At 41.9% G+C, this 19,695-nt stretch overlaps 1 protein-coding gene across 9 annotated transcripts in view; it reads left to right on the top strand.

Annotated features, from left to right (window-relative positions):
• ACSBG1 (acyl-CoA synthetase bubblegum family member 1) overlaps positions 1–19,695 on the top strand; it is a 42,986-nt gene that overhangs the window by 20,399 nt on the left and 2,892 nt on the right. For 5 of the 9 annotated variants that reach the window (XM_064668405.1, XM_064668404.1, XM_064668403.1 and 2 more), the window contains 10 exons: positions 5,138–5,226; positions 6,017–6,137; positions 7,874–7,954; positions 10,653–10,802; positions 13,194–13,370; positions 13,873–14,054; positions 15,119–15,352; positions 15,910–16,127; positions 18,258–18,397; positions 19,378–19,624. In XM_064668405.1, the coding sequence (XP_064524475.1) occupies positions 5,138–5,226; positions 6,017–6,137; positions 7,874–7,954; positions 10,653–10,802; positions 13,194–13,370; positions 13,873–14,054; positions 15,119–15,352; positions 15,910–16,127; positions 18,258–18,397; positions 19,378–19,624 (1,639 nt within the window). Of the gene's footprint in view, positions 1–4,275; positions 4,494–5,137; positions 5,227–6,016; positions 6,138–7,873; positions 7,955–10,652; positions 10,803–13,193; positions 13,371–13,872; positions 14,055–15,118; positions 15,353–15,909; positions 16,128–18,257; positions 18,398–19,377; positions 19,625–19,695 lie in introns of all 9 variants that reach the window. The other 4 variants (XM_064668398.1, XM_064668397.1, XM_064668400.1 and 1 more) reach the window with 2 other exon arrangements.

Genomic DNA, 19,695 nt, shown 5'->3' with positions numbered 1-19,695 from the left:
TTGAACTCCAACCTGTGTGTACCCAGCTTTTAAAGAAATTAATTTACTCAGCTTAAGAAATTAATCTCTTAGGGTCACAGGTATCTTGAAGAAAAGCAAAAAAATAGTGGGTGAGAGGAGGAATGATGCATCTGTGTTGTCAGCAGAATGTGATGGCATCATGGCTGTGGAATCTGGGGTGATGACTGTCAGGAATGCCTCCAGCAAAGAGCTGAATTCCTGCTCTCCTCATTAGGGCAGAGGGATGTTTTGCAGCAACTGGCATATAATCAAGACACTGTTTTGTGAGTTAAATCTGATTCACTTTCAAGCAGAAGTTAAATTATTGGTTTAGTTCCTGCTTCTCGGGGCACATCCCTGGAATATCACTCGGAGCTCCTCAGGTCATGCAGCAGGGCTGCTCCTCCACCAGCCTGTTTGGTTACCTGCCTGAAAGGTCACCTTGGTTCTCTTGCATTTTGTGTGGCTCTCAGAGCTCTTCTTCCAGAAACATCAGAATTTATTTACATTCTCAGATCCTTTCTGCCAGTCACCAGGATATTAGTGAACAAAGTTTCATTGATTATATTAGCTTTAAACTGTAGGATTAGTGTATTTCTCTTTTAATTTTCTTTTTTTTTAACTAGTACACAGTTTCCTTTATACATCCCAGAGGCCCAGCAGTTTCAGCCAGACTGATTATTCATGAAAAAATAAATAAATATGGACTTGCTATTTGTTTGTCTGTTTAAAGTCATTTTTGGTATCTGGGCTGGGAAAGACAGCCTGTACTGTGTCAGAACTCTTATATCATACATGATGGAAGGAATAAACTGGCTGATAAAAATACAACAATTGTAATGTGTTTATGTTGTGCATCATTTCGGACTTGAAAGAAAATATCTGAGTAACAAATGTACTTTTATAAATCAGTGTTCACATGTAAATGGTTCATAAGTTTAGGATTGTATCGTGAAAAATGAGATGAAAACTTTCAGTGTGTCTTTTAAGTGGTTCTTAACTACTTTTTTTCTCCTGTAAAGTTTCTTGTTGAAAATTTACACATTAGTGGGAAAACTGCACACCTAAAATCCCAAGTATTTAGATCAGCTTTCCCTAGAGCAATTGCCAAGACAAACTGCAGTCCAGCCCTCCTGTTATAAGTGCAACTATATAACTATGAGACTACTCCAGGCCATCTCTTCCTTCAGCAGTGAAGACAGTGAACCATGGAAAAGGTATCTGATCATGGAATTTGGCCTTGGAGAGGCCCAAAGAGTGACAGTCACAAGGACTTATTGAATAAAATCTCTGCTCTTTTTATTTTAAATTACAACATCACCTTCTTTAAGCAGAGATCTTTTCTCATCATCCCTGACCTTCAGTGGATTGATGTGAAGGACATGAGCCAAGGTCACAAATCAGTGAATGAAAAAGCATTTTGGGTACAAAGTATAATGCAGGTAGCAGGAGTTAGTGGGAGAAAGAGGAAAGGGGCAAATATTACTCTTTGGTTGCATATAGGGAACTTTCAGTGGCATCAAGTACTTCAAGCTGGAATGTGGTTTGTTTTCTCCTCTGTAAACCTACAGCTGGATAATGTACCAAAGCTAATAGTGTACTTAGAGGGGTTTTATTCTGATTTCCTCTTTGGTTTCAGGAGGTTCTGAGTTCATTTCCAGCCTGGATATTGCAGTTTAACTTTCAGATGTTAGCAAGACAGAGCACCTCTTTTGCTCTTCCCAGAGTTTATAATTGACACATTCAGCATTTTGCCAGGCATTCCTTCCCAGGCTCTTTCTGAGAAGAATGAGCCCTCTGCTCAAAAACCCTCTGCAAACTGACAGAGGAATATATTGTTCATGTTCTGCTGGTTTTACTGACTCTATGGGACAGACTAATTGGATTTTTAGAATTATTTGGCTTATATCTAGATCTCAGGACTGTTTTGAGATAAATTCTACCTGCAAAAGCAAGCACTGAATGGGCATTTAGGTTTATATTCATTTGCAGTATAGCTTGTGTATTATTAAGGTGATGCACAGAGTCTCTGAAACTGATTGTGTTCTTAATTTTTGGTGGGAATCAAAGATGCCTTTTTGACACGGTAAAAACCTGCATAAACAAAACCAGAAGGAAACCTAGTTTTCAAGGACATTTTTTGTTTCTATGTATAGATATTTCAGTGATTTGATGGATGATTTTCACTCTTCTCTGGAAAGTGTTCTGTTTGTTATCTACTGCACCTCTGCAGTGAAAAGACAGTAATCATACAACTTTTGTAATGTTAAGTTTAGGAATGTTGCTAATATTTTCACGTCCCTCGCAGAGCATTTTGTTATAGTACATGAACCAGAATGTTGTATTTTAGCTCTGTATGGTACAATTTTGTTTTCAACAGGGCAGTCACCTCTCTGTGCCCACACACACCTGCAATCCCTGCCCCCTCGGTTGGTTTAGAAGCCAGAACATCTATATATAGAGTTTTTCATCTGGGCTGTGGTGTGTCACTGCAGAAAACAAGCATTTGGATTAACATCAGCTCCACACCAGGATTGGGGTTAAGTGCAGTAACACCTGCTTTGCCTCCTCAGCTCATAAAATATTTATTGGGTGATACTGTTTGCACTTGGATAAAGTCTGTCTGTAACCTAAAATCCTTCACAGCTACTTGTTTTCCAGACTGGCTGGATGTACGATGCCCTTTCTCCACTGAGCTAAGCAGAGCTCCACACCTATGTTTTGAAAATCATTATATGCAATTTGCACATGAGCAAACGAAGGCACAGGGAGATGAAGCAGCTTTATTCGTATTTATTGCTGTCATTAACACCTTCTGTTTGTCAAGAGAACAAATGCAAATCTGCCAGCCAGGGGCAGGAATGGCACACGATGTTTGTGAGCTTGCAGCAGCTTGCTGTGCCTCTGGTTGTCTGTGCACAGACAAGCTCCCTGGCTCAGGGAGGCTGCAAGTGTGTCCTGAGGAGCTCGTGTGGATCCAGCTGTGGTTGATGTGTTCACATGTTGCCAGAAATGCTCAGAGAGGTGGTTTCCCCGTGAAGCAACAGGAGGAATAGCATTGGACAGGGATGTTGGACTTCTGAACGCTCCAGAATGGCCTTTTTTCAGCCCCTGGGGTTCCAGGAAACAGCACAGATGCTGTCTGAGCTTTCTCACAGTTCTTGCTTTCCATAAGAGTAGTAAAAGACAATCATGCTTATTAACTTCTATCAGGAACTTCAAAAAGTCCTATTTTCTGTTACACTCAATTCTGACAAGCCTAAGCACTTTGAAATTTTTTCATCAGCTCACTCTAGAATATATATATTTATGTTTATGCTAAAATTATTTCTTCATTTATGAACGTGAATCTAAAGAAAAAAATGTTGTTCTTACAATGTTCTTGTACTGTTTGGTTGAGAAGTATGGGGACTGTTTGACAGGGGAGTCGTGGGAGGGTTTGTGCTTTCCTTGTGAGAATTCACCTGAATTTTGCCAACTTGCTAACCCCTAGATTCTCTAAGGAGTGTATTTATACTCAACCTTTTGCTGGCTTTGCAAGAGCCAAGTAAAGTCTTTGAGAGAGATATTTCTTGTGTAGTCCTTGGAACCAGTGGTGAGAGCCAAGTGACATTTGTTGGTGCTCTTTCTCTGTGTCCTGTCAAGGAAGGGGAGGACAAATACAGGGACAAAAAAGTGGATGGTAGAAAGGCAGGGTGAGGAAGACAAGAGCAGGAAAAGATGAAAAATGACATGGAAACAGGGCAAAACAGGAGTGGGTGGAGTGGATATACAAATTAGAACATGGGGCAGATGACCAAGGAAAAAACTGTGGGAAGTAGTGGGGAACAGAGGCAGGGTGGGGGGGAAGGAGAGAGGGAAGAGTTATAACAAGAAAGAGGGGCTTGGATACTGAGTAAGGTTAGAGGTTTCAGATCTTTTGGATCTCTGTAGCCTTCTGATTCATTGACTACTCCACTGCACAGGGGGAACTGCAGGGCTGAGCACCAGCAGATGTTGCTCTGGAATTGGGGGGGTGTCTGTAACAGAAGATCAGTGTAATTCTGTCCAGTGGCACTTCTGTTCAAGATGTAGATCAAAGTGTAACAAAGATTTCTCTTTCTATGTGGTGTATGTGATAGAAAGAAAATTGGAAAGTCCTTCTCTCAGAAGGTGAGAAGTGCCAGAGTTGTGCTTGGTCCCGTGGTCTTTATTCAGCTCTCTTGTCCTCTGGTACACAGTCACATGGTATTTTTCAATGATAGAATACCTTGACAATAGTGCTTTACCTTCCAGAGTCCCTGTGGACTTCCCTTGCTGATGGCAGAGTCAGACTGAGAATAGATAACTCATGTCCACAGACTCCCATAACAGTTCATCAGATGTTCAAGGAGAGCCTGGAAAAATACGGGTCCCTTAATGCTTTGGCCAGCAAAAAGAATGGAAAGTGGGAGAAAATAACTTTTTCAGAGTATTATTGCCTCTCCAGGAAAGCAGCCAAGAGCTTCTTGAAGGTAGGTACAGGAAACAAAGCCATTTCATTTTCTCCCTTTGTCTCCTTTAAAAAAAAAAACAAAAACAAATGAACAGAAAAACCCCAAAACCCACACTATAAGAGGCTTTCCCCATTACTTGAAGACCAGCAGTCGTATTCCTTATTGAAATAATGATGAAAATGGGTTTTGGTCAGAGGTAACACTGCTGTCAGGGGAGCCTGGCTGCAAGGGAGGAGCTGCTGTGTCACACTTGCTCACTGGGATGTGGGCACAGAGCTCAGCATGAGGCCCTTGAGATTAAAAACAGAAAAACAGGGGAAAGCAGTACTATCATGAATTTGGTGAGATAAACACAATTTCTAAAGCCTTCTAAGCATAGGGTAATATTGGTACTCATTATGTCTCGTTCACATTGAAGTGTTCTGGGTTTCAGGCCTTTCTGGGCAGCAGAGCTCAACCAGCCAGGAGAAGGCAGTGGAAAAGTTACATCATGTTACTGCTGACAAATACTGGTTTTGCTGTGGATACCAGCACAGAGCTGTGTGTGGACATGCCTTGTCAATACTGCAATAATAAATCAGAAGTTTCCAAAGTTTGTATTTGTGTGGGTGTTCCTCTCCAGAGTGCCTACATTATATAACCTCATGCTTCTTATTTTTCAGCTCGGTCTTGAACGATTCCACAGCGTAGCAATCCTTGGATTTAATTCTCCAGAATGGTTCATCTCAGCTGTTGGAGCTGTTTTTGCTGGGTAAGATTTTTTTTGGGGGGTGTTGATTTTGAAGGGGCTTTGGGGATTTCTGTTTTGCTAGAGGTGGAAATGCAGCAAATAAGTATTTGCTGTCATATTTTGGAAGTTGTGTTGCTACTGATTAGCATGTTGAGTGACCTGCTGGAGTCTCTTATCTGAAATAGTCCAGACACTCCTAAGTTGATCCTGTTTGCTGTGGGCTTCACTGTGACAGAAGCTGTTGTACAGTGTCTTATCTCTGGAAGATGTGGGAAACAGATGAGACTCACACTTTTATATTAATGATATTTGTCTACAGCAAGATATGTTCAAGGAGATGAAATAACATATGAATATTGGCCAGCCTGATTCCTTCTGTCCTGATACCTGTTCACACAATTTGGGTTTTACTTCTTAAGCTGTTCTGTGCCAATGAAATCCAAATTGGTACCTGTGTACAGCTTGAACAGGAAGGGGACGTGACTGGGGATCTTTTACAACTTCCTGAGCTGACTCTTGAGTAGCCTCAAATGGGTTAAAACACTGAATCCCAGCCTACAGCACCTTCTACTGAATACAGTTCAGAGATTAGTCTTTGCAATGTGCATAAATCAGAGATTTAGATAAATATCTATATCTGGATACATGAAACAAATGAGAGCTGTGCTGTGTTTGCTTCCACATCTTCATACTCTTTCAGCTTTCATCTGATCCCTGATTATTACTCTTTTTTGATACTAAGTGCATGTATATGTGTGTGTATATATAAATATATGTTCTTATATATGTATATATAAATTTTTTGATGCAGAGGAATTGTCACAGGAATATACACAACCAATTCTCCAGAGGCCTGTCACTACATTGCTCATGACAGCAAAACCAATATCATGGTTGTGGAAAATCAGAAACAACTGGACAAGATAATGCAGGTACGAGTGGCTGAAAAGCCATAATTTTTTCATTTCTTGCTGCTGTGTTGGTCCCAAACACCATATACACTCTCTGTATCATGGAACCTTTTATGGAGGTGTTCTTACTCAGAAATCCAGTATCTGGTGCTTGAGCTCGTGGGTGCCTTGCTGCCCTGTCCTCTCCAGTGTCTGTGGCTCCAGCAGAGCTCACTGGATGGTTCACTGCAGATTTCCCTGGAAAAACTCACCTTTTGATCCCGTGGTTATACTGTCACCACCTGCTTCTCTTTGGCAAAGCACAGCCCACTGGAATGAAGAGATTACACTCTGTAATTGCAGGTTTGTAAAGACCTGCAATTCAAATATGAAGTGTGCCAGTGTTCAGGATTCCCTCTTTCCAAGGTATCATCTTATCCTGCTTGCCATATCTTGTCCTAGTAGCCATTAAGGCTGTCGAGTTACTGCACTTTGGTGGCACGATGGTTAAATAATGTGATGGTTAAATAATGTGGTGGTTAAATAATGTGGTTAAATGAGACAGACCTTGGTGAGAAAGGAGCAGGAGCCTCTTTAGGTGAGCAGTCACAGTTTTGACACGACCCTTGAGCAGCTGTGACTGGGTTTCAGCAGCGGTGCCGGAGGGAAAGACCAATTTAACAGAAGGATCCCGGTTGCAGGACTTGGGGAGGAGCCCAGGAGCACAGGCAGCAACCTGGGAAGGGCTTATCTGTCTGTCAGGTGTTAAGGGAGGCCCCTGGCTGGAGATGACCCATCAAACTTGCACCAAATTGCAGCTTGCTGAAGCAAGGGGGCCCTTCATGATGGAGTTTTCTGCCAAAAACATGTACCTGCCACAGAGTGGGGTTTTTTCAGATGTATTTGATATAAGTTATGCATTAATTACTTTGTATTTGTATTAATTACTTTGTATTTTGTGGCTCTGTTTTATATGTGATTTGCAGGAAGACAGGTTTTTAGAAAAATTCTAAAATTTTTAAAATTTAGAAAAAACCAGAGGGTTTTTCAAAACATTTTTTTCCTGGAAGAACCCAAGGCTGAAATGATAACACACCATTTCAATTGCTGTCCTTCTAACAATGTGTACACAATGGCTGCCATCAAGCCACTGCTTTTGTATTGGCACAGGTGCAGTTCCAAATGTGGTCAGTGAGGCAGGGGGGCCCAGGGAGTGGAGTGAAATGAATGTTTTCTGCAGGCCATGCAAAGCACACAAAGAGCTCCTGACACCAGCAGCCTGTCTGCCTGTGGCTTTATGTCCTCATGTATCCTTACACTGTCCATATGGCTCCATTTCCTTTTTTCCTTGAGGAAGTAGAACTTTTTTTAGCACCTGAACACCAGTTTTTGCTGAGGGACTTTGTTGCCAACCACAGCAGTTGGGGTCAGCTTCCAGCTTGATCTACACAGCTCCTGGATGTGCCCTGTTGTGCACTGTGAGAAAGGATGCTGAGGAGCCATTTTGGGTGTAATTTTCGGGTTTTTTTATTCTTTTTGACTGAAACCAGATTTTCTAGAGCAGACTGTGCAGACTGTGTAGTCCCCTCCTCCTTCCCCCGCCTCTAGCTGAGCTAACTGCGGGTGAGTTCAGGGGAGAATATTTGGGGGTGGAGGGAAAGAGGAAGGGGGTTGTGCCTGTCAAGCCATTACAGTTTTGGCAGTATTTTAGTGGGGAAAAAAAAGCCCACGCAAGAGATGAATAATAAATAATAAATTTGTCTTAAAAAATCCAACAGATCTGGGATCGCTTGCCACACTTGAAAGCTGTTGTGCTGTATAAGGACTCCCTTCCAGAGACACATCCAGATTTATATACGGTATGTGAGTGCTAGAACAGACCTACAATTCAGGGGGGATTATTTATTTGAGACATTTCTACTATGCTTTGTCAGCACAGTGTCATTCAGAATGCATTGCTGCATTCCAGCAAACACATTCAAAAGCTTCATCAGCTTTTTTCTGTTTAATTTACGTGTAACTTCATGTTTGATACTTTACATTTAAAATTAGCAGTACCTTGCTTAACTCTCTGTCTTGTGTCCTCTTGGTCTTTAACTTGACTGGTCCATTAAAACACCTATTATTCTCACCTATTCAGGTGGGAATGTGTACTCTCAAATGGTTAAAAATAAAAGTTGTCCCCTGGTGAAAACTGAATTGTGGTGAGTTACACTGAATCCAAGAACAGAGAATGCTTGTTCTTTTACAGATGATAGTTGCATTTTGTCTACACCAAATATTTCTGGTGATAGGCAACAAGTGAACAGAAAAGACTATGGACTGCACAAAGCAGCACATTTTCTTAGTACATGTAGAATATGTATTACATGTATTTAACATGTATTACATGTTAAAAATAAAAGAAAAAAAGACAAAACCAGGATGAGAAATTTCTGAGTGGTAGAAGTTCAGCCTTTAGGAAGTATGAGGGCTTGAAGCAAAGCAGGTTTTTGGAAATGTGCTATTACAATATATTTTGAAAATATGATTGTACCTCAGTAATTCTTAAGCAATAAGAATAAAAAAAAATCCATATTTTAAGTTGACTATGGATGATCAGATTTTAGGCTAAAAAACTTTGACTGTAGTAAAAATATATTAATGAAGAGTGAACAGTACAGAACTGTTAAAATATTTGCAATTTTGATAATCTGATAAGAAAAAATGTCTTCTGTCCTTTTTTTCCCCCTATCTTGCATATAAGTTAATAATAAACAATTACTGTTCCAATACTGTACATAATGGTATGGAGCATGCCTTGCATCTTGGTACAATAAAAAAAATACTGCAAAGATGATCTTACTATTTATATTTCTTAGTAAAAAGATTAAGTGCTAGCATTTACTTCTTGAACAGCTTGCTGACCCCCCAAATGCCTGAGAAGTGCTGTGTTTTCCAGCAGCCCTGTTCCAGTGCCGTGCTGGGTGTGTTCTCAGCAGAGCAGGGGAGCTCTGAGAGTGTGTGACAGCTGCCAGAGTTTATGTCATCTAGAGGGAAAATTAGAGACCAGAAGAGCAGAGGCAGAAATGACTGTTGGTTAGGGCTGGTGCAGAGCAAACCCCCCAGCCCAGGGGGGTTTGATAAGAGGGGGTTGTGGGGCAGGGTGGCAGCTCCCGTGTGATGAGGGGCTGCTGCAGCGAGGGCAGAGCCTCCTTCCAGAAGGCAAAGGCAAAGTCAGACCTGTGCGTGTGACTGTTTGACACCGTCTGGGGCGGGTCCTGCTCGGTAAACAAAGCCTGGGCAACACATTCCCAGGGATCGATCCATTCCGGGGGGAGAATACACTGAGATCAGGAAAATGGGGAGAAACTACATCCTTGACACCGCCACACTTTGCAGGAGCTTGGGAGATTGATGCTGCCACATTCCATGGGGAGGGATGGAATGGGACAAATCTCTGCTTGCTGCCGAGCTGGGCAGTTACAGCCTCTCTTTTCAGACGTGGTTTGTTGGAAGGAAGTGTAAGACTGCTGAATGATCCTTAGGACAGCCTTGCCACCTGAGAGAAGGCAGTCAAGGGGCAGCAGAGGCTGACTGTTGTAACCTTAGTAGCAATGGCAGAGGTCTGAAAGAGGCAACCAACTCCCCTCAAGCACAGGCTCTCCATTCTTACCTCTGCTGTCCTTCAGCTCATCCCCATCTCTGCTTTGTGGTCCTAGGTAGAGCTCCAAGAAATCATGGGAAAATGAAGGTGCTGCACCTTCCATTTAAATAGCACAGTTCTGTTGCACAGCAGCAACCACGTGATTGCAATGGCAAACTGACAGTTTGGTTATTGATTTTCTTTTAAATTTCAATTAACATTGAAATCAGTGGTGCACTTAGCAGCAGAGCAGGGGTGTGCAAAGGAAGGAGCAACCAATATAATACAGAGGATCAGGCTCAGGATTCTTCTGGGCAGATTTGTGTGGCACAAAAGCCCAGTGTCATAAAAGGTTTATCTCACTCTAGAAAGAGCCAAATTTGAATGGAAGCTGTGACCAGCATCATATGCTCTGTTTCCTATAAAATAGCAGATAATTTGGGCTAACATTTACACATCTAAATAATGATGCTTTTGCAAAGAAGCTTTCATCCAGTTGCTTTACAGATATATTTATATAGAGTACAATGAATTATATATGAGAGGGCACAAGTGTGCACTTACGTAAAAATGTTGTATCCAGCTTCCTTTAAATAAGACTCAAAATCATTCTTACAGTGTGAGACAGTAGCAGAATTTTAACCTCCATGACTGATCCCTATATCCACACTGGAGGAGGAATAGTATTACTGTTCCCTTCTTAGGCATTGAAAAGGCTCATGACAGCACAGTCTGTTTGCAATTCACACATTAAGGTCTAAGCTAGACTTACCATATTTGTTACATAGGCAAGATCAGGGGAAACTTGCCTTGGATCCAGGTTCAAACAAGGCACTGAACTGTTCTGCCATTTTTGGGAGGGGAAAGATGCAGCACTGTATCAATTCATAAGAAGCCACTTGATATCCTGTATTTTCTGTTACATGTTCTAGATGGAGGAGTTCCTGGAGCTGGGACATGACATTTCTGATGCTACTCTGGATGATATTATTAACTCTCAAAAGCCTAATCAATGCTGTGTGCTGATATACACCTCTGGGACAACTGGGAAGCCCAAAGGAGCCATGCTGAGCCATGACAATGTATGTACTTCAGGCTCTTTCTTTAGCAGAGAAATAGCAAAGCATGAAGATATTTATTCCTGTGGTTTGAAATGACTGTACATGGCAGAGCCCTGAAACCCTTTTGTTTTTACAACACGGGTACTGTGCTGCAGAGCAATGTTTGAAGTGCAGTCAGCTGTTTCTGGTAAAGTATAAACAAGGTGGAGAGTGAAACTCCATTCCAACCAGCACTTCACAAGGTTGAATGGTTCTTCATGAATGTGAAATTTTTATTCACTGGATTTCTTGTGAGATCTAATGCATATATTCATAAATAAAATTCAAGGTTGACATGAAGTCTCTCAGGGGATGTAAAACAAATCATAGACATCAGCCAGCTGCTATCAAAACAGCCTGATGGACTGCTTTTGCAGATTTTATTAAAATTGGGGGTGGATGTGTGTTGTTTGTACTTCAGCATTTTGTGTTCTTAGAGTTGTATGCAGGTTTCTACACCTGTCACTGGGGGATAACACAGCTCTGGTGCACAATGCTGGTACTACAACAGCCCTACCTGCATTCTTGCAAACAGAAAATTTCCAGTTATAGAGAAAAGCAAGTTGTTTGCAAAATGGAGTTTTCACAGAGGTCAGCTAGCAGAGATTTGAAGTGTAGTTGTTTTGGGAGTTTATATATTTAATTTTTCATAAGGTGGCTGAGTGGGAGTGGAAGGTGGTAGGAAGCCTTTCTGAATACACAGAGAATCTGTGAAAGGGCTGGTCTAAGTTGTGGCCTCTCCCCTTAAAATGAAGCAGAAATTCTTGCAGACATGCAAACTGTGAGCAGCAATTCACCTAAATGTAGGGAATTAGTACAGTAGTATCTGGAAGCAAACGTTGTGGACTTGATAGACAAAGAAGACTGATGTGACGTTGCAAATCTATGCTCTTCTATCTCAAAGGAGCCTGGTGTCATTGCCATGCCAGCTGCCAAACTATTCTTGGCTGCTGATCACAAACAGGCTATTTTTATGTTGACAAACACTGGAAGGCATGCTGTGCCTGTAGCTGTGCTGCTGCCTTCTTTAGTCAAAGCTGTTTGCCACTGTCCCTGTGCAAAACCAGTGCTGAGTCAGTGCTCCATGCACCCACTGACCTGCTGGGAGCTTTGGAGGGCAAGCAATGAATGGACACATCTGAAAGACATCCCATTCTTCCTGCTGTGTGAGTCTCCCACAGCCACTTGTCCAGTGCTGCCTCTAAAGTTGGAGTGGCTTGGTCTGGTCTTAACCCCCTCTCCTGAGAATCCCTATTTCCTTAGGCCAAGTGGACACTTGTACCTTCTAATTTATTACAGAGGAGGTGGCAGGGATGTACTCTAATAACAGGCATCACCTGTGATTTGTGTCTCTGCTCTGCCACCTTGAATAATCTCATTTCTCTATCCTGCACTACCCAGTTTAGGTTACAGACTCCTCAGAGAAAGAGCTGTTTCTTTTTGTTGGTTGGGGTTTTCTGGTTTGTTTGGGGTTTTTTTGAGTGGTGGTGTTTGTTTTGGGTTTTATTTCGTTGGGTTTTTTGTGCACATACATCTTTTCCTCGTCTCTCATAGCATCACATGTATTTGTGGGTTTTCCATATGCTGTGTTCTGATAATGAAATATGCATATTTAGAATCCTTGAACTGCATCTTCTGGGATAAAGTGGGAATTGGGAAGAAGTGGGGGGAAGTATCATCCAGCTTCACTAAGAGGTCAAGGAGCACATCCTCAAAAATATTAATGTGTGTGCTGCCTCTCATAAGAAGGGGGGAGTGTATGTGTGTGTCACTTGTGAACCCCTGTGCTGAATATCCCAGAGCTTCCAGAGGAGCAGAGTCCAGCTGCTGTCCCCCTCCTTAGTGCTTGGCCAGGAGGATCCATACAGGACAAAGAGCTTGTTGCTGATACTGAATTGTCCTTTGAGCTCACTGATCACTGAGTATTTATTGTTCTTTTTCAGGTAAACACGTAGATACAGCACTGGTGCAAAGTGCCAGTTTAAAAGAAAGTCTGCACAGCAGGAGAGTTGCAAAGGAAGGGGCAGATCCCTTTGTCCTTGTCCATCCAGCCCATGCTGCCTGCTCAGTGTGTCACTGGGGCATGGAGGGTTGGTAGTGCTCACAGCCCAGGCAGGCAGCAGAAGCTCTCTGTGCTTTTGTTATCTGCACTTCTCTACTGCTGTGAAGGTCACCTGGCTCTGGCCTGAGTGTCCCCAGGGAGCTGACAGTCACTATTGCAATGTCCTCAGCAGTTGCTGTGAGCACAGGTTCTTCACAGTTACGTTAGTGTGGCGTGAGGGTCCTTAGTTCATGTTAAAAGGAAAAAAGAAATAAAACCTCCAATCCAAACCCCTTGCCATACCTAATGTGTCTTATTATTTATTCAAACAGGTAACCTGGACATCAGCACACTGCAGCAGAGCAGCAGGTATGCAACCTGCAGAGGTCCAGCAGGAGTCTATAGTCAGTTATCTCCCTCTCAGCCACGTCGCTGCACAGATGTATGACCTGTGGACTGGTATCAAATGGGGAGAGCAGGTCTACTTTGCTGAGCCAGATGCTCTGAAGGTATCCTGTCTTCCATTGTATCTAATTAAGATTGCACTTCTTTATGTTAGAAAGCATCCTAGGGAGAGAATATGATCTTTGAGAAGTGTAAAGGATGAAGATTGAGCATCCGTTATTGTAAGAATTATGAAGTCCATTAGATTTGTGATCCAGTGCTCTAGATTCCATTTGAAATATATAATCCAGGTCCATAAGGTTCTTTTAAGGCCAAAGAGTAGGCATCTAAAGCAAAAGAAGTCTGAGCAATTTTTGGAGGAAAGGGAGGCAGGAGGAACTAACCCACCTGTGTGTTTTCCTTCTGGTGTAGGAACCTCCCCAGTGTGTCAGACCTGACACGTGTCAGTGCATATGTCTGACTGAAGAAGGTTCAGCAGTCCTTTATATCCCATGTATTTAGTCATGTTCTACAACCCCTAAAGATGCAGGTTTTGCATCACCAAACCTCTTTAGGTCTGCTGTGTGCCTTTTGCAAAGTTTTGAAGCTATTTAATGATTATAACAGGGCAGCTTGATCAACACACTAAAAGAAGTGCAGCCAACAGCTCACATGGGAGTCCCCCGAGTATGGGAGAAAATCATGGAGAAATTAAAGGATGCTTCTGCTCACTCAGGATTTGTGAAGAAGAAAATGCTGTCGTGGGCTATGTCCCTTAGCTTAGAGAGGAACCTGAATGGCTCAAGCAGGTATGTATTACAGAGAGTGAGACTCCCAGCAACTTGAAAGTAGCAATCTGCTTGTAATGAACTATCAAGCCTCAGTGAGACTCTAAATATAAATGGGTAAAATCTGGCCTGGCAACAAAGCAAATATAATGCAAGAGGGAGGGGGTGTTTATCAATTACTGTAGCTGATCTTAAACACAGGTGAGTGTCAGAAATGTCTCTCCCTCCTGCCTGAGCACTCACACTCACTGACACAGCCCCTGGCTCTGCTGGGACTGAACAGGTTGGTTTTCAGCTGGGACAGTTCCCTGCTGCAGTCCCTGCTCCCCCTGGCTGTGCAGGTGCTACTCACTGGTGAGAGGAAAGGGCATGGAACTGGAGGGTGTGTGTGAGAGGGGGCAAATTTTGGGGGACAGCCCAGACAGGCTGGCTCATGACAGTTTGGGATATGAGAGCTAAAAACATCTGATATCCCTGCAAAAACCCAGGGACAACCCCCATGAGTTCTCTGAGCTCCAAGTACATTATCTCTGTTCTGAAGACCGTTGGTGTTTTTGTCCATAAGATTGCACAGATAAATAATGTTGTATAAATTCAAATACTAACTTAGTTCAGAATTCTTTCCTGTTCCAAAGTTCTTTAAAGCATGACAGTGCAATGAAGTGTGAAATTGCTTATGGAAAATGGTATTCCAGAAGATCATTCCATGAGAGTGCTTTGCTTGTCTGATCATTCAGCTTCTCAGGGAGGTCCTGCAAATTTCAGATTTTAGTGGTGTAGGTTCTCAGAGACACACTGAAGTGATGAAGAACCATGAACACAAGAGCTGTGTTGTGTACAATATGTTTTTACAGATTCTTTATGTATTTGCTGTATTCAGATACCTCAGGAGTTGGGGATGTGAAAGTTGGAGCAATGAAAGACACTGGATAAATGAAAAGGGATGAATATGTCACCTATTCTTACTGATGTAACTTCTGTCAGCACCCAAACCCAAATGATAGATATACCTCTAAACAAAATTTGTGCCTGATTTTGCTCTGAAAACTTCCTAGGTTGCTCTGACTTGTGTGTTTTGTACTCAGCAGTGACCTAAAGCAGCTCTGGACAAGGCTGGCAGACTACCTCGTGCTTGCAAAAATCCGCAGTGCTCTGGGGTTTTCCTGCTGTCAGAAGCACTTCTGTGGGGCTGCTCCTCTCACCACAGAAACACTGTATTTTTTCCTGGGTCTGAACATCACCCTGTATGAGGCCTATGGGATGAGTGAGACCACAGGCCCACATTGCCTGTCTGGGCCTTACATTTACAGGCAGCACAGGTAATTTTACCTTTTTAATTATTATCTTTTTAATATGGCCTGTTTCATTATATCTATGAAAAGACTGTTTACTAAGGCCAGCAAAGGTCTTATGGCTTATTTTATTTTTTCTGAGTGCACTGTCACTCTGTTGTGCCTTTGGGAGTCAGAATAACTTGCAGGTCAGAAGCTGAGCACTTTGCCACGCCAGGAGCACGGACAGTGAGCTACAGCATTACATGCAGAACAGTTCCTAAAGCTGACTTATATCGTAGCCCTGGCCTGGGGCAGGATAACTTTCAAATGCAAGACCTCAAATACAAAAGTGGTTTTATGCCTGAAGATACAGAGGGGGAAAAAACCAGCAAGCACAGGCAAGGCAGACTGTCAAAAAGTGCTTAGATACTCCAGCATCTCTGCCCTAGTGAATTAATATTCCATAACTGTCAAACAGTTTCAGCACGGTGTTGTTTGCAGTGTTTTGGTAGTTTCAGGGCTTTGGGATGTAAGCCACCTTATCAGTGTTGTGTTTGATATCTCTGTGCTCCCTGGGGGGTGTTTCTGCTCTTCTCTGATAGCTGTGGTAAACCAGTCCCTGGATGCAGAGTGAAACTGGTGGACAAGGACACAGAAGGCAACGGAGAAATCTGCTTCTGGGGAAGGACTGTTTTCATGGGTTATTTAAACATGGAAGACAGAACAAAAGAAGCCTTCGATGAGGAGGGTTGGCTGCATTCTGGAGATTTAGGAAAGCTAGACAAGGATGGCTTTCTCTATGTCACTGGAAGAATTAAAGGTAATGGGCAAAGTCTTGCTCGCTGTTGTGGTAACTGCTCAGCACTGTTCAGTCTAATGGCAGATGTGGTCACTAAGGAAGTGTTTTCCTCTCCTGCCAGCAGCATTGCCCTCATAGGAAGGTAAAATAAACTTCCCCATGCGTGTGCTGTGTGTTCAGGGGAGGTTTCCCTCCAATCTGTAATAGGTGGAGATGATTCAGTTCCTACAATGAGGCTTTTTATCTCCCAGACCTTTACTCAGAATTAATTACAATTAGCAATATAAACTACTAACATGGGTCTAATGTGTCTTCTTTGATTTGAATGATTCATGAAGCTGTCCAGGCTCCCTTTGAATCTTGCTAAATTGTCCTAATTGCACATTAGAACATTTAGACAGTAAGCAGAGGACACCTGTGTTCTCTGGAAGCTGTTGCTGTAGGTCAGAGGTAGGTTCCTCTGATGCCTCAGGTGATGTATTTGCAGATAGTTGAAGCCTGAGAGCAGAAGGGAAAGTTAAAGCTAAAGCAATGAACTGAGGAGTTACTGCAGTACATTGACAGAAGTGTCAATGAGAGTCACACTGGTCACTTGATTACTTGGGAGCTTTTTTCCCAAAACACATTCAAGGAGTGGGATTGATCACAGGCAAGATGAGACTGAAGAAGATTTAAGAATAGAGTATCATCTCAGAATGTAGAATGAATCACAAGGGAGATAACGGGAATGAGTGAATCTGTCACAGGTGGCATCATGTCCTGCTAGGAATCAGGACTTAGGTTGCTACTATTAATAGCCTGCACCAAATGCAGATATCTTGGGTTTAACTTGCTTTCTTGTCTGATTCATTTTCCTTTAGTGTAGCAGTTGACAACCAATCCATCTGAACATTTGTGTTTCTCTTACATCTGCCTTGATTGCTGGACTAAAAGCAATTACTCTAAATTACAGGATGAGCAAACCATCTGGGATAAAATAACCATATGCCCAGTTTCATTAAAGTTTTAAATTCAAGTCCAAATAAGGTAATATCTAATAGAAAAGCTTTTTTTTTTTTATAGTGACTACAAGGGGAACTTCTTCCTTCGCTTATCCATGTCTTATGAGTTTTAGGGCTCAAAGATGCAGCTGAGAAATCCATACAGGGGGTATTTTAGAGGTGTGAAAAAAATTGTTGCAGTTATTATAGTTGTCTGGATCAGCTGGGAAAAAGCTGACAACTCAGCCAGTGAGAAACTAAGGGCCAGAAATTGGTAGAGGGTCTAAGACAAAGGCAGGGCTATGGCAAAAAAAAGGTGGAATGAGAGGAAAAGTTAGACCTGGAAAAGTTTGTCTGCACTGCTTGTTGAAGCATGTTTTGAAATGCTGCAAAGACTGTTATTTGAGGACAGGGAGAAGTCACCAATGCAATGAAAGCAAAGAGATGGGATTTACTTAGAGAATAGTCAAATTTGTAATAATTTCACTGAATATACATATCATACTTCAGAACAAAGGTATTCAAATAAAAATACACATTCCTTCATCAACAGAATAAGGTATCACTACCATTGTTTACAAACCTTAAGAATATTAAGATTCCAGTCTGTCATTGCATTCTCCTCATGTCAAAAGTAGGGCAGGAATTGCTCCTTCCTCTACAAATTTCCTCTCCTGGCTTCTCCCCCACACTCCTCTCTCCTTTTGCTTTTGTGGAGCCTTCCTGCAGTAGTAACTTATTTTTGTCTGACCCCTCTTGGTGGATTTAAGAATTGGTTTTAATCCTGACGTTAACAATGAATTTGCTTTTTGGTGAGACAGACACGATAAAACAGAAGGTGAATCCTCTGCTAATTTGGAAGAGAGGATGTCTCACAGAAAAATTCCAGGTTATGTAACAGTGCCTTGGGAATAACCTGTTACTGGATTATGTGAAACATTATCTGGACCACATATGTTATACTGAGGGAGATCTGAGAATTTGAGCACATTTGAAAAACAGTAGCATTTTTGTTTTGAAGATAATTAGTAGGATTTGTTGTCTTTGGAAAACATCTTGGGGAAAAAAAATCTCTCTTATTCTTTACATCAGAATAAAGAGAGCAGGTCAGTCCAGACATTAGCCTGGGATTTATATGAGTTCAACTAATAGCCTTTCTTTTTTTGCCTAGATTTGATTATTACAGCTGGAGGTGAAAATGTGCCTCCAATTCCAATTGAAGATGCTGTTAAAAAAGAGCTCCCAATTGTTAGTAATGCTATGGTGATTGGGGATAAAAAGAAGTTTTTGTCAATGTTCCTGACCCTAAAGGTAAACCAGTTTTATTATTGCTTTTGGTGACATTACACACCTGCACCTAAAAGAAGAATAATTTTGAACTATTTGTAAAAAAGACTTAAAATTACATAGGAGATGATGGCAGGGGGGAAAGTGTACAGCAACTACAAACTAAATCCTGCTGGGTCTGAACCTCTGCTTACATGACCTGCTAAACATCTACATATTCTCTGCTGTTTCTCCTATGTATATAATAAGAGCTATTTTTTATTTAAATATAGACTTTTCAATTAAGAAATGCTGCAAGATTGAGAAGTCTCTGTACAATAATAGGTTTTATTCTGACAGACAAGCAAAGCCAGCAAATGTTTCTGATACAGGCAAACCCAGACACTTCCCAACAGAAGCATTTCTCTACAACTTGTTATTTTTATGACACAAGAAGGGTGACTGTAGAACAAAATAATTAATGGCCTTGCTATGATATACAATTCTCTTCAATTGAGAAATCACTGTTTTCCTAAAATATTTGTACTTGGTGTTCTGTGTTCATACTTGAGTGACTGACACTGAGGTTTTTTCAAGTTGTTTACCTCTGTGACTGATACTCCCTATCTCCAGGCACAATAGAAATGCTAATTTAAGAAGTCTAACTTAAAAGAATGCTTCTATCTCAAGCTGTTTACACCATAGTAATTCCATTTAGTGATGAGCTAAATGTTTCCCTGTATGCATGGAGTCATTTGGAAAATATGGTAGAAATTCCAGGTCTGTAGATGGACTCTATTGCCTGATTCATTCACACATTTCAAGTCTGTTCATGTATGTTTAAGCCAAAAACATTTGCCTTTGGTAGCCAAGAGGAAAGAAAAGCCCCACCATCTGTAGGTGTTTAATGCTTACAGTGTTTGTGTGTTTGTGCTGAGCCTTCTCAGTCAGGGAGGACTCAGTTAGGGAACCTTTAATGCCTTTAAGAGGGAGCATTTGGTGATTCACTTCATTTGCTATTTTAGAGTGAGCTGGACCCAGACACATCTGATCCCACTGACATTCTCACTGAGCAAGCCAGAGACTTCTGCCAGAAGAGTGGCAGTAAAGCCACCAAGGTGTCTGAGATTGTAGCCACCAGAGACCGGGCGATCTACGGGGCCATCCAGGAGGGAATCAACAGAGTCAACAGGAACGCCACCAACAGGGTCCACTGTATTCAAAAATGGAGAGTCCTGCCAAGGGACTTCTCCATTTCTGGGGGAGAACTGGGTAAGATTGACTGCTTTATGCTGAGGTGCAGTTTTGCATGCCAGGTTCTGGGTACAGCCACTAGAGGGAAG

The sequence above is a fragment of the Pseudopipra pipra genome, chromosome 12 (genome assembly GCF_036250125.1).
Source record: "Pseudopipra pipra isolate bDixPip1 chromosome 12, bDixPip1.hap1, whole genome shotgun sequence".
NCBI lineage: Eukaryota > Metazoa > Chordata > Aves > Passeriformes > Pipridae > Pseudopipra > Pseudopipra pipra.
This window is presented reverse-complemented; position numbering and strand designations above follow the sequence as displayed.